This window comes from Caenorhabditis elegans, chromosome V, assembly GCF_000002985.6.
Source record: "Caenorhabditis elegans chromosome V".
Lineage (NCBI taxonomy): Eukaryota > Metazoa > Nematoda > Chromadorea > Rhabditida > Rhabditidae > Caenorhabditis > Caenorhabditis elegans.
The window spans coordinates 14,518,294-14,529,609 of record NC_003283.11 but is presented as its reverse complement, the minus strand read 5'-3'; the positions used below and the strand labels follow the sequence as shown (position 1 = coordinate 14,529,609).

At 36.2% G+C, this 11,316-nt stretch overlaps 6 protein-coding genes and 1 non-coding gene across 8 annotated transcripts; 6 read left to right on the top strand and 1 right to left on the bottom strand.

Annotated features, from left to right (window-relative positions):
* Nucleotides 1-2,198: 2,198 nt before the first annotated feature.
* On the bottom strand, nucleotides 2,199-4,221 carry hda-1 (Histone deacetylase 1). Its single transcript, NM_074198.10, has 4 exons — nucleotides 4,029-4,221; nucleotides 3,865-3,982; nucleotides 2,953-3,819; nucleotides 2,199-2,859 (listed from the first exon to the last, which is right to left on the bottom strand). Exons 1-4 carry the CDS (start codon nucleotides 4,200-4,202, stop codon nucleotides 2,633-2,635), a joined length of 1,386 nt encoding a protein of 461 aa, NP_506599.1. The 5' UTR covers nucleotides 4,203-4,221; the 3' UTR covers nucleotides 2,199-2,632.
* An 888-nt stretch (nucleotides 4,222-5,109) lies between these two features.
* C53A5.18 lies at nucleotides 5,110-5,259 on the top strand. The gene has a single exon (NR_069977.1). It is a non-coding gene; the product is annotated as an Unclassified non-coding RNA C53A5.18 (non-coding RNA).
* A 229-nt stretch (nucleotides 5,260-5,488) lies between these two features.
* Nucleotides 5,489-6,280, top strand: ril-1 (RNAi-Induced Longevity). The gene is made up of 3 exons (NM_074197.9): nucleotides 5,489-5,648; nucleotides 5,697-5,802; nucleotides 5,962-6,280. The coding sequence occupies exons 1-3, from the start codon at nucleotides 5,499-5,501 to the stop codon at nucleotides 6,123-6,125; spliced, it is 420 nt and encodes a 139-aa protein (NP_506598.1). The 5' UTR covers nucleotides 5,489-5,498; the 3' UTR covers nucleotides 6,126-6,280.
* Nucleotides 6,281-6,404: 124 nt separating this feature from the next.
* Nucleotides 6,405-6,887, top strand: ven-1 (Venom protein). Its single transcript, NM_074196.4, has 3 exons — nucleotides 6,405-6,531; nucleotides 6,585-6,674; nucleotides 6,729-6,887. Exons 1-3 carry the CDS (start codon nucleotides 6,433-6,435, stop codon nucleotides 6,798-6,800), a joined length of 261 nt encoding a protein of 86 aa, NP_506597.2. The 5' UTR covers nucleotides 6,405-6,432; the 3' UTR covers nucleotides 6,801-6,887.
* Nucleotides 6,888-6,995: 108 nt separating this feature from the next.
* Nucleotides 6,996-8,406, top strand: C53A5.16 (Poly(A) RNA polymerase mitochondrial-like central palm domain-containing protein; the record flags this gene model as incomplete). Of its 2 annotated transcripts, none has more annotated exons than NM_001269664.3 (6): nucleotides 6,996-7,202; nucleotides 7,261-7,371; nucleotides 7,421-7,576; nucleotides 7,626-7,859; nucleotides 7,912-8,150; nucleotides 8,205-8,406. In NM_001269664.3, 6 exons carry the CDS (start codon nucleotides 6,996-6,998, stop codon nucleotides 8,395-8,397), a joined length of 1,140 nt encoding a protein of 379 aa, NP_001256593.1. In that variant the 3' UTR covers nucleotides 8,398-8,406. The 2 variants fall into 2 exon arrangements, with proteins under 2 accessions (NP_001256593.1, NP_001263887.1); NM_001276958.3 differs by having other exon boundaries at nucleotides 7,415-7,576; nucleotides 8,205-8,403.
* A 103-nt stretch (nucleotides 8,407-8,509) lies between these two features.
* On the top strand, nucleotides 8,510-10,239 carry C53A5.17 (tRNA (guanine(37)-N(1))-methyltransferase). The gene is made up of 3 exons (NM_001269663.2): nucleotides 8,510-9,210; nucleotides 9,264-9,741; nucleotides 9,797-10,239. Exons 1-3 carry the CDS (start codon nucleotides 8,525-8,527, stop codon nucleotides 10,055-10,057), a joined length of 1,425 nt encoding a protein of 474 aa, NP_001256592.1. The 5' UTR covers nucleotides 8,510-8,524; the 3' UTR covers nucleotides 10,058-10,239.
* Nucleotides 10,240-10,241: 2 nt separating this feature from the next.
* On the top strand, nucleotides 10,242-11,259 carry R02D5.8 (ATP synthase subunit s, mitochondrial; the record flags this gene model as incomplete). The annotated part of the gene is made up of 3 exons (NM_001129509.4): nucleotides 10,242-10,372; nucleotides 10,447-10,852; nucleotides 10,934-11,259. The coding sequence occupies 3 exons, from the start codon at nucleotides 10,242-10,244 to the stop codon at nucleotides 11,153-11,155; spliced, it is 759 nt and encodes a 252-aa protein (NP_001122981.1). The 3' UTR covers nucleotides 11,156-11,259.
* Between the last annotated feature and the right edge of the window lie 57 nt (nucleotides 11,260-11,316).

Below are 11,316 nucleotides of genomic sequence, written 5' to 3'. Positions count from 1 at the left end.
ATTTTATTCGAATTTCCGGTATCCGAGATTAAAGTGATGATTTTATTGGATTTTATCGATCGTTGTTTTACGAGGAAAATGGTAGATAACTCAACGAGAAAAAGATCATGTTCAAAAGTTTATGACTCTAAATTCAAGTGTTCCAATTAGAAATATAAGTATTTCAATAACGAGGAAGTAGACAAAGGGGGAAGTCAATAATGAAAATAATTGATTCCAGATATTCTCAACTCCATCAATGAAGGTCAACTTTTGCTCATTAACAAGGGCACTACATTTATTTCTGTTTTAAGTGGGAAATTGAATGGACGCAGATGTACATAGATATTTACTTCATTTAATTTTAGACCACAATGTGAAAGAAAACAAACGACTTACTTTCAAGATCTTTGAAATTTGAGAAGATAGCAAAATACCATAGAATAAGACTTTTTCTTGGGATATTCAAGAAATTCTGGTTAAAATATCATTCTTGTTATAGATGTGAAAACTGTCTAACTAATAGTAAGACGAGTAGTATAAAGAAATTTGGTTTATTCCAGAGCCGTGTTCAATGTTCACTAATTTTTTTAAAGAAAAAAGTCCGAAAAGCTTCAGAATTTTTCCTATGGATTAAACTATAGTTTAAAATATATATCACAACATGCCTAAAAGTCTGTAAAAAACCGTCTTGAAGTGATAATATGGTTTATTGGTAAAAAGTGTAACGGTCTTTTTTAAAACGAGATTCTCAAAACTTGGGCTTGCCAGCTCTATTTCCGTTATTACACGGATCTCACATTTCCTACATTTTGTCGACAAAAAATTGTTCTGGAAAAATTAATATGCGTTCATTTTGTAATAATACGATTTCAGTAAACTTTAAAAGCTTTGTATCTCAATTCGTCAATTTCTATCTGAAATTGTACCCGAAGAGACAAAAACCTTTTTAAATATATTTTCAGTCTTTTTATTAAACCACTTCACTTGATTTTTTAAAGAATTTCAAAGTATTTCAAATTTAGAAAAAAAATTTAACGAAAATTCTTTGAATCCATTGAAAATTATGCCAAATTGTGGCTAACAGAAAATCTCAAATAGATTCAATAATCATCTAGAAAACTTTAAATAATATTTTCTTAAATTTTATAGTAAATTCGTGAGTGTACAGAAGATTACGTACAATTTTCTCAATGGGTCTCGCCACGAACTCCGTTCTCTTGGTATTTTCAGCTGCCAAATTAAAAAAAAAGAGAATAGTACACTTCTCATGTCATCTCATTTATCTTTCGCTGTTTTCTGAAACTTAAAGGTGCACAGAATTAATCATATGGGTCTCGCTGCGAGAAAAGTTTGAAGTATAACTTTTTGATGTACATTCTAAACTGTACACTTAAACTTTTTCCTCGTGGCGAGACCCATCCGAATAAACCCTTGCGGCTTTACGTGTGACGTTGCGATTAATAAACTGAAAAAGAGATGTTCAAAAACCGGTAATCCATTTTTAAAGAGTTAAGTTCAATGGAGGACAAGACACATAAAACTAAAAAACGAATGTTCATCAACTGAAATTGAGCTTCTCCCTTCCTTCTTCTTTTATTCTTCATGCACCTCCCCTTCTGCTCAAGCTGATATCTAACCGGAAATCGGTTACGTTGCGAAATTGAATATCCTTTTTTTTCGATATTTCTGAATTTTAGACTTGAAAAATGAACGACAAACAATGAAAAGTATGAATGAGTGGAAAGAAAAAAGAAAAACAAAGAAAGAATCGAAACATGTTTTCATCTTTTTTGCATTTTCAACAACAAGAACCCAGTAAAAAGCTAATTTCTCTCTCCGTCTCTGTGTGAAAGGAGTGCTCGGAGAGCCGATTCGATTCCATTCCCAGGTGGGGCTAAAATTTGGATAAGTGGATTTTTATGATGCAATTTTTGTTGGTCTCCGTTTTGGAGCACACCATCCAACATCAGATGAAGACAGACAAGGAATACAATTGAAAATAGAAATGAGAATTTATTCTGTAATATGAGACCACATGCGTAGTCATCATAATTCGTGTTATAATTGCTCGCTTCCAGACAATAATTATGAAGCAGCTGAAACTGACGACATAAACGATGTCAACTGCAAAAACTTTAGTCTTCTTCCATTCGAATTCCAATGTGACAAATTCGATTTTTCCAATTTCCGAATTGAAGATAGACGTTGCGCCGGTTCCAATCGAGTCAATTTTATTAAATAAATAAAAACGAAGAAATTCACCAAAATACAAAAAAGTGTTCAGGATCTGACTGTGGAATTGGAATTGTGTGCCAGTAAAATGGGGAGTGTGGGACGACAAGAGAAATGGAAATCGTTGAAGGGGGTAGATTAGATGTGGATGTGAGGAGTAAGGATGTTGAGGAAGTGCAAAACGGGTAAAGGATACTGAGATAAAAAAGGATTAATGGGGAAAAGTGAAGAGATCTTCCAAATAAAAGTGCTTGAATTTGAAAAATAAATAAAACAGTTGGGATTTGGGCGGAAAATTAAATTAGATTTAAGGAAAATCAAAAAGTAATACTCATTTGACAAGGAAAAAGTGGTGTACAGTGATTGAATATTATTTTCAGAGGAGATACTGAATTCGACGGCGGCACATTTTAGTGTTTTACTCTGTCTTCTGACGCTTTTCACCACCTTCCGACTCAAACTGAGCTGCTCTCTTCGCATCGCTCTCGTTTCTTCGATCATCTCCCTCACGCTCACCATCGTAGAAGTCTCCATCGTCTTGAATCATTCCATCGGTAATTTGTGGTGGTAGTCGTTTGTCGGGATTAGCTTGGTCGGCGATCAATGAGTCATCATTCAATGCAGAGAGGGCGTCTTCTGGGATCGCTGAAAAATGGAATAATTATGAAGTGTTCAACAAACATCTAATAATTTTCTGACAGATTCTAAAAAGTGAACAAAAATTCGTTCAAAACGTACGTCTCATTTGAACACTTGGAACAAAAGTGAGCTGCTCGAGATTGGCGATGACGTCAGTTTGCAATTTAGCCAGCATATCGGAGCTATTTTCATTTGCTGCATTCGACGACTCGATGTGAAGTCGGTAGTTTGGTCCAAAGTATTCGAAGTAGTCATTGTATGGCAACTCATTTGGAACTTCCTTATCGACGGCAATCGAGGTTTCGTACGTCCAACAACGTGCCACATTTCTTGGAGTGTATCCACCTCCACCGACCATCATAAGTGGAACGTTGTAGCTTCGGAAGAAACGAGCACATTCTCCGTGGCCTTTCAAGGTCAGATTGAATGGTCCAAGTCTATCTCCGTTGAGAGAATCAGCTCCACATTGAAGAACAACAGCACAGGGATCAAATCTCTCCATAACCTTTGTCATGATTGGTTTAAAAATACTCTGGTAAGAGACGTCGGTGATTCCATCGCGAAGTGGAACATTGACTGAATAGAGCTTTCCTTTTCCAGCTCCTATATCTTTCAGGTCTCCGGTTCCTGGGAAGAAATCTCCATATTTATGGAATGACACTGTCATTACTCGATCAGTCGTATAGAACGCCTCCTCTACTCCATCTCCGTGATGAACATCAATATCGACGTAAAGTACTCGCTTGTGGTACTTGAGAAGCTCGAGAATACCGAGAACGATGTCATTGGTGTAACAGAATCCGGACGCCTCGCTTTTCTTGGCGTGATGGAGGCCTCCCATCCAATTGATAGCAATGTCCACCTTCTGCTTGTTCAATTTAGTGGCAGCAGCCAGAGAACCTCCCGAACTGAGTTGGCAGAACTCATAAAGACCATCAAAGAGAGGACAATCTTCTCCAACATTGACTGAAATGAGACAATACATTTAGTTTTAAAAAGAATATAACTTACACTTAAGCATTTGTTTGTTGAAGGATTTCAGATTATCTGGATTCGCACTCTTCAAAAACGTCATGTACTCGTCGCTGTGAAAACGAGTCATGTCTTCGAATGATGCAGGGAATGGGCGCTAAAATTAAACGTTTACAATATTTCAATGAAGAAATATTACTTACGAAAATCTCTAAATTCCGGTACAGACCATAGTTGAGAACGAGATGATGGGTCATTCTGATACGATGTGGCTTCATGACGTGCCCTTGACCATAATAGTAATTTCCAATGTTGGAGTCATAGTAGTAGGCGACACGGCGCTTACCGTGCTCCATCAACGGGCCGTTTGAGTTCATGTTTGATGGTCGCAGTAGACTGAAATAACAAGATTGCTCGAAGAAAAATAAAATGAAGAGAAGGAGAAGGTGTAAGACAGGTTATGCAGTATTGATCGAGTTTTTGGCTAATTTTTGGTAATCGATATAAACGCGACGTGAAAACGCTCATTACTATAACACATTTTGATCAATAAACTGAATTCGGCAAGATCATTGAAGCGGAAAAATATAAGAATTGAGGTTTTGTAAAAACTTTGAAGGAATATAATTTTCAAAGACATATACTTAAACAGGTGGCTGTGGTTTTTTGGAATAATTTAGAGCACTGGAAAATTTCGCCAGTGCCAAGGAATAAAAAATTCTGACAATATGATATACTGTCTTTTGGGCCTTGTCTTGAAATTATTTAAATTTTCTTGGCACAATTTCTACAGGAATCTAAACTAGCCAGCCACAATCTATTATCAAAAAATATCAATCGCACAGGCCACATGGCTTTTGATTTTTATTTCTTTTTTATTTAGGCTCCTCCCATGATTGACCTTTAGTTTAATTTTTAAATTCACTTCGGAAATAAAGTTGTGGGAGGAGCTTAAATAAAAAACAAAAGCCACGTGGCCTGTGCTATTGATATTTTTTGATAATAGCATTTTACGAAATTGAGATTAATATTTGAGAGTGAGTTCTCCAATGAATTTCCTGGCGCCATTGCTGGAAGTATTTTTATTTTGAATCGAAAAATGTTTAAAAAATATTATTCAGTGCCTACAAATCGATATTTTCTTCCTTGAACGGTGGGTCTATTAGACAGGTGCAGCTCAGTGAAAATAACTATTCGAAACACTTCAAGCGTCGTCTTTTTATTATATTTTGAACAAATATAGATATAATTCTAGTAGAAAACAATAAGAAAAACAGAAAAGTGAGAGAAAAACGAGGTGAACGGTGAAACAGTTTTGAACGAGAACAGGAGGCAGACAAAAAACGCAGCGTCGTAAGTGTGTGCGGCGTGTTTGCACACAACCGCGAGCACGCACAATCTTGCAAAAAGGGGCGGGACGAAAACCGCCGTCAGTTTTTGGCTTCCCAATTTTTTATTTTTAAGCTAAAAATTGCTCTTTTTGAGTTTTTTTTCGATGTAAAATATTGATAAATATAAGTTATTTTGTTTATTTCTTGCAATTCACGTTCAATTTTTCCCCACGCTCTCACGATGTTGAATTATGTCAATTATCTTTTTTTTTAGCTTAAAAATATCAATATTCAAATAAAGCTTAACTACATAATCATTTTTAGTTTTGTAGGTAATCAACTATGGTCGTAGGAAAGCTCTTTGAGGCAGCAAAGTGGACTGCCGAGACAGTCAAAGGAGCCGCCGTCGTCGTTGCTTCTCCAAATGCTCCAATCCCGGCCACAGACCTTCATCCACGCATGCCAGCCCGGCCATGGACCGCTCAAGAATACGTAAGATTTCCCGGAAAGTATGAAGAAAATAAATAATGACAATTTCAGTTGAGAATGTGGTCCTGGCGCCATTGCTGGAAGTACCTCCCAATCTTCCGTTTCTACATTTACTCAGGAGTCATTCTCTACGGAGTCTACAAATTCGCCCTGCCAAGTGAGTTGATGATTTACTTAAAAAAAATAGTATATTTCCTGATTTTAGTCTGGCAACTTCGTCTGGCACGATGTTGCATTAAAAATTTTTGTAGTTTATTTTAAGTTTTCCTGAAAATAAATTGACGAATTCAACTGATTTTTATTTTAATTATTGCAGTCAAGCCACGCCACATGGTTCAATACTCCAAAGGAAAGGAAGACCATCACCATCACGAAGTCGAGCACTGGTGGGGAATTCGCCAAAAGTTGGCCGATAAGGAATATTTCAAGAAGTACAACCCACTCAAGAAGGAGGGTGAGGTCGAAGTTGGACACTACTAAATTGTTCGTTTTCTTTCCCATCTAGCCGAATATCCTCTCTAAACTCTGTTTTTCATCCTCGCTCGTTTTATTAGTAACGGCACATCCAAAACTAATGTTCATCTTCCGATAGTTTATAAGTTTTGGGTATGTAAGAATAAAATTATCGAACCTCTTTCCCTCGTTTCATCACAAGGTCTTCCACACGCCCGCGCAATAGGTGATCAGTCATAATTTGAATAAAAGTGGGAGGTGATGAAGAAGATCTCCACGAAAAGATGATTATTATTATTGTCAATACGAGGAAGACATTCCATTGCCTATCATTATGCGCAACCTGTCGGTCATCGTCTTTTTCTTCACTTCATTTGTGATTCTCGTTTCGTGTTACAATGTTCCACCGACTGGAATTCCAGCAGTTTCAGAGGTAAGATAAATATTATTATCGAAAAAAACAATAAATATTAAGGTAAATTCCAGGTCGACACCATGATTCGTCAATGCTTCCAAACAGCATGCAAAGAATGGATGGCAGAATGTCATTGGTATTGTGATTCGATAAAAGGAGCGGTAAGCTTGACACCTGCAGAATAGGAATTTTTAATAAATCACCTACAATTCAAGAGCTTCCTGCGACGATGCAAAGACTGCCTCAGCTTCCGTGGCCAGCAATGTATGGATTGTTTCGAGCTCTGAGACTCAACAACGGAAAATGAAGTTCTAATTTATCTGTTTTCAAATTTAAAATAATCATCAGTGCAATAAATTTATTTGAAATCCAAATTCTCTTGTTTCAAAAAATGGTTAATACTGTTAGAGTTCACATAATACTTTCGAAAGCTTTCCTTAATTTTCTAAACAACGAAAATTGGTATAAACACCACATTGTAGATGTCTCGAGGACTTGTTCTCAAAATTGTTCAACGAAGTTTTTCGCTGAACTCACCATCCACTTCTTCGTCAAACGCTTCATTCATCGACTACTCTCTTTCTCAAGGAATATTCAAGGATTTTCTTCCGAAAATCGACTATCACAGTCATGGTTTTATCGAAAAATTGAATGAAGATCTTCGAAGCGTGCATCTTATCGAAAAGAAGGTTGAATATACTTGCATAGATGGAAACTTTTGTTTTTTGAAATTGAAAAATTGTTCAGATTGCCTCGGTTCGAAACGATCTTCGAAAATGTTTCGATCCAGAAATTCGGTTAGTGCCAATTGGAAGTGCTGCGAACTTGCTTCTGAATAACTCTTCGGATTTAGACTTGGTATTTCAACCAAAATTATTGAAAGCTCAATATAAAACAATAGTTTGAGGTTCTTCTACCATTCAAAAACTCGAGACAATGGAAGGATTTTATGAAGAAATTCTCTGAAAATGAACAGTTTCGAATGAGCTACATGAACAAGATAAATCTACAACTGAAAGCAAAGAAAATTGGATTTTCTCATGATCCGTATTATAAAGCAAGGGTAATTTTTAAAAATTTGATTATAAATTCTTTTAAATATTATTTTTAAGATTCCACTAATTCGATTCTTCTCGAAACGTTGGCTCCAAGTGGATATTCAATTTGGAAATATTGCACCAATTCGAAGTTCTCTATTCGTTAGAACATGTGTCGAATATGATGAACGAGTGGGACTTTTGATTCATTGGCTCACGAATAAATTTCAAGAAGCTGGCATATTGAGCAGCAAAAACTTGAAATTCTCGAGATATCATGTGAATATTCTTGTGATTCATTTTTTACAGGTAAATATTAAAGTTAAGTTTTTTATATGATTCAATTTTTTGTTAATTTCAGGCTATCCCATATCCCGTTCTTCCACAAATAATTCAGTTATCTCCATGGCTGAGCACGAAAAACGATTGGAATAATGCTGTAAAAGTTCTGACACGACAAGGATCTGTGTACGTGCCAAACTGTAGTGAAGTTCCGAATGAGCAAAGCGTTGGAGCACTCGCCGTTCAGCTAATTGACTATTTCTCGCAAATTGATTTCCACACAAATGCAATTGATACAAGAGGAAATGTTGTTGATAAGTTAGTTAAACTTCAATTTTCAATCTTTTGAAAGATATATTATTATTTTTACAGACTTGAAAACGATCCACTCCACTTCAAGATCGTCGACGAATTCTTTGCAGAACCGACATGCCGGGTTTCTGAAGCACCACGACTTCTCACAGATCTTTTCAAAAAATTGAAGGAAATGGTTGTGCAGGAAAAGTACGAAGAATTGTTTAAATATCACCAATTAGAAAAGAAAATTAAAAATAAAGAAGAATAAAATTCATATTTTACTACAAAACATATATTCTTAAATGGTTTATGAAACCTTTGTACAATATCTATTGCCAAATGTTGTAGTTTGAGGTTTACTACAGCTAAATTATATTCAGATCTCATCCAATTGTATGATAATCCTGAAAAGGTTATTTTCCAATATGTCGATTCTTCAACCGCCAGAAGTTGTACGTGGAATGACAAAATTGGAAAAAGAAGCCTTCCGAATGCCAGTAGATTTTCCTGTTATCGAAATTGAAGCAAGAGACGCTGGAATTGTTGGAAGAAGAGTACGATTAGAGCCATATTTGATTGGTCATAAGCTGAAACCATTGAAAAATTTAGTGGACAGTGAAAAAGACGGAAAGAAGTATCTAGTATTCCACCCCGATAAAGTTCAAGAAGATGAGACAAGATTCAAAATTCTGGAATTGTTGAAACGAGAACTGGGAAATGAAAAGTTGTTGGATTGGACAACACTTTCAAAGGATCTAACATTCGAAAACTGGGATGCAAAGTCTATTTTCAAAGCAGTTCTTCCAGTAGGAATCGACTACAGTAGTTACACTCAAACTGGTCATATTATTCATTGCAATTTCGCCGATGAAATCCTACCATTTCGATTTATTATTGCTGAAGTATTATTGGATAAAGTGAACAATTGCAAAACGGTTGTTCAAAAAGGAAATATTATCACAAATGTCTATCGAAATTTGGATTTGGAATTGCTCGCTGGTGAGGATAATTACGTGACAGAAGTCAAAGAGACTGGTCTAAGATTTAAAATGGATTTTAGCAAGGTCTACTGGAATTCTAGGTGTGTTATGATTTTGGATAAAATAAAACAAAAAAAAACTTTTTAATTTACAGGTTGAGCCACGAACACGAACGAGTTTCTGGAATGTTCAATACACAATCCCTTGTTTATGATGCTTGCTGTGGAATCGGACCATTCGTACTGCCAGCTACACTCAAAAGAAAACCAAAAAGAGTCGTTGCGAACGATTTGAATCCAGAAAGCGTGAAATGGCTGAAAGTAAATGTTGGATTGAATAAGATCAAGGAGGAACGAATCGAGATTCATAATATGGATGCTAAGATGTTCATCAAAGAAAATGTAGCAGATGATGTGGTTAGGCTGATGCTCGAGGAAAGTACAGCTGGAGAATTTGAAAATGAAGTTCCAAAACCCATGTCGGAAGTTCATGTGGTTATGAATCTACCCGCCTATGCAGTGAATTTTCTACCAGCTTTTCGTGGTGCTCTCAGCAGATTCAAGGACGAAATTGAAAAAGTTCCATTAGATAAACGATATAAATGGAATGTATACTGTTATTTATTTGCCAAAGTAAGTTTAAAATGATTAGTTTTTAGTAATTTTCACTAAAATTTCCACTTCTCAGTCTCACGTGGATGTTCCGGATAGCTGGTATGAGGATGAAGCACGAAGAATGTGTGATGAGAAGACAAAATGGGAGCGATCACTAGTTGTCAAGTGTCATAATGTGAGAACTGTGTCCTCGAGAAAAGAAATGTTTTGTGCACAACTGGAGCTTCCATATGAATTTTTGCTCGCTGAGCCGTTTCCAGATGAACCTGAAGCTCAATGTGAATCGGAAGAAGCTGAAGAACCGAGTTCCAAGAGGATAAAAGTGGATACTTGATAAATTGAAAATATATTTGTACCTTGTTGTTTGTTAATTTTTTGTTGGTCACTTGAAGGTTGTTGAATAATTAATTTTTAATTATCTATGGATACACTTTAATTTTGAGATACGATCGTTTTCATTCGATTTGCCGATTTTTCTTGTATTTTAATACTTTTTATATAAAAAATGCCCAATTCAGATGTTCGCCAGGTGTCTTTCTCGTCTTACAGCAACTCCGAGTTGTAGCACTTCATCACGTGGAGCAGCAGCACTACCATCTATAAATTTATACAGCTTTAGGAGAAGGATAGCTGAAAAGTTATCGAATAAGTGAGTGTTCAAATTATTGATATTCTGAAAATCATTGCAAGTCTCACAGTCAGTCAGAAAACTTAGAATTTCAGGTACAATGAAAAGCGAGTTCACGAAATAGGCCCAGATCTAGCGTGCTTAGAATGGCTCATGGAGTGTGGAGCAACCAGTGTTCGAATGTCAGATGGTCAAATTATCACTCGACAGCGTGAAATGCGTGATTATATTCCTCATGCTTTATCAGAAAATATCCCATCGTCGGATCGTCCTGCACTTCAAGTAGGAGATATCGGTTATGAAAAACAATGGCCAAATGCTCCGCATACGTGGATTGTTGAAGTGGATGCCAGTGATTCTGCGATTGCGAACGAGGGATTTACCTACCTTCGCGACGTTCGGAGAATAGAAAAGTTGAAACTCAATTTCTGTGATTATTTTGGTGACGAAGCGTTGAAGTTTTTGGCACAAGGAAGGCCTGCACAAACGTTGACTGATTTGGTTAGTGGTAGATTTAATAAGGAACTGTAGTATTTTTGATCAATTTGTTCGATTCTTATTTCAAACATCAATTTATTTCAGGAAATCGTTCTCAACCCATGTATCACAGATGGAGCTGTCTACTGGCTTCTGAAGCTGAAATCACTCCGACGTGCTCATTTCTACTTTCTTCCCTATGTAGCTCACAGGCAAGGATTCATTCGACAATTGAAAATGGCTCTTCCACGATGCAATGTGACATTCCCAGAAGTTGACACTATCGGATTCGGATATGAAGATGCGAAAAAGACAAAAAGGAAATGAGCACTGTTAATATATTTAGACTTTTTCTTGTTTTACTAGGTTTTTTTCTATTTTTTTCATAATTTATAGAACCGAATTCTTATAATAAATAGAGTTAAAATCAGAGTACTCAAAGAACAGAATATCAAAAGAACCACGAGATATCTCGGAGTCAAAATATT

Excerpts from the sequence above, each read along its gene's own strand:
- ril-1 (NM_074197.9), top strand. The coding sequence starts at position 5,499 with ATGGTCGTAGGAAAGCTCTTTGAGGCAGCAAAGTGGACTGCCGAGACA. Across the intron at positions 5,649-5,696 it reads CATGGACCGCTCAAGAATAC|TTGAGAATGTGGTCCTGGCG; the intron begins GTAAGATTTCCC and ends TGACAATTTCAG. Across the intron at positions 5,803-5,961 it reads CTACAAATTCGCCCTGCCAA|TCAAGCCACGCCACATGGTT; the intron begins GTGAGTTGATGA and ends TAATTATTGCAG.
- ven-1 (NM_074196.4), top strand. The coding sequence starts at position 6,433 with ATGCGCAACCTGTCGGTCATCGTCTTTTTCTTCACTTCATTTGTGATT. Across the intron at positions 6,532-6,584 it reads GAATTCCAGCAGTTTCAGAG|GTCGACACCATGATTCGTCA; the intron begins GTAAGATAAATA and ends GGTAAATTCCAG. Across the intron at positions 6,675-6,728 it reads GTGATTCGATAAAAGGAGCG|AGCTTCCTGCGACGATGCAA; the intron begins GTAAGCTTGACA and ends CTACAATTCAAG.
- C53A5.17 (NM_001269663.2), top strand. The coding sequence starts at position 8,525 with ATGATAATCCTGAAAAGGTTATTTTCCAATATGTCGATTCTTCAACCG. Across the intron at positions 9,211-9,263 it reads AAGGTCTACTGGAATTCTAG|GTTGAGCCACGAACACGAAC; the intron begins GTGTGTTATGAT and ends TTTAATTTACAG. Across the intron at positions 9,742-9,796 it reads ACTGTTATTTATTTGCCAAA|TCTCACGTGGATGTTCCGGA; the intron begins GTAAGTTTAAAA and ends TCCACTTCTCAG.
- hda-1 (NM_074198.10), bottom strand. The coding sequence starts at position 4,202 with ATGAACTCAAACGGCCCGTTGATGGAGCACGGTAAGCGCCGTGTCGCC. Across the intron at positions 3,983-4,028 it reads ACCGGAATTTAGAGATTTTC|CGCCCATTCCCTGCATCATT; the intron begins GTAAGTAATATT and ends GTTTAATTTTAG. Across the intron at positions 2,860-2,952 it reads TCCAAGTGTTCAAATGAGAC|CGATCCCAGAAGACGCCCTC; the intron begins GTACGTTTTGAA and ends TCCATTTTTCAG.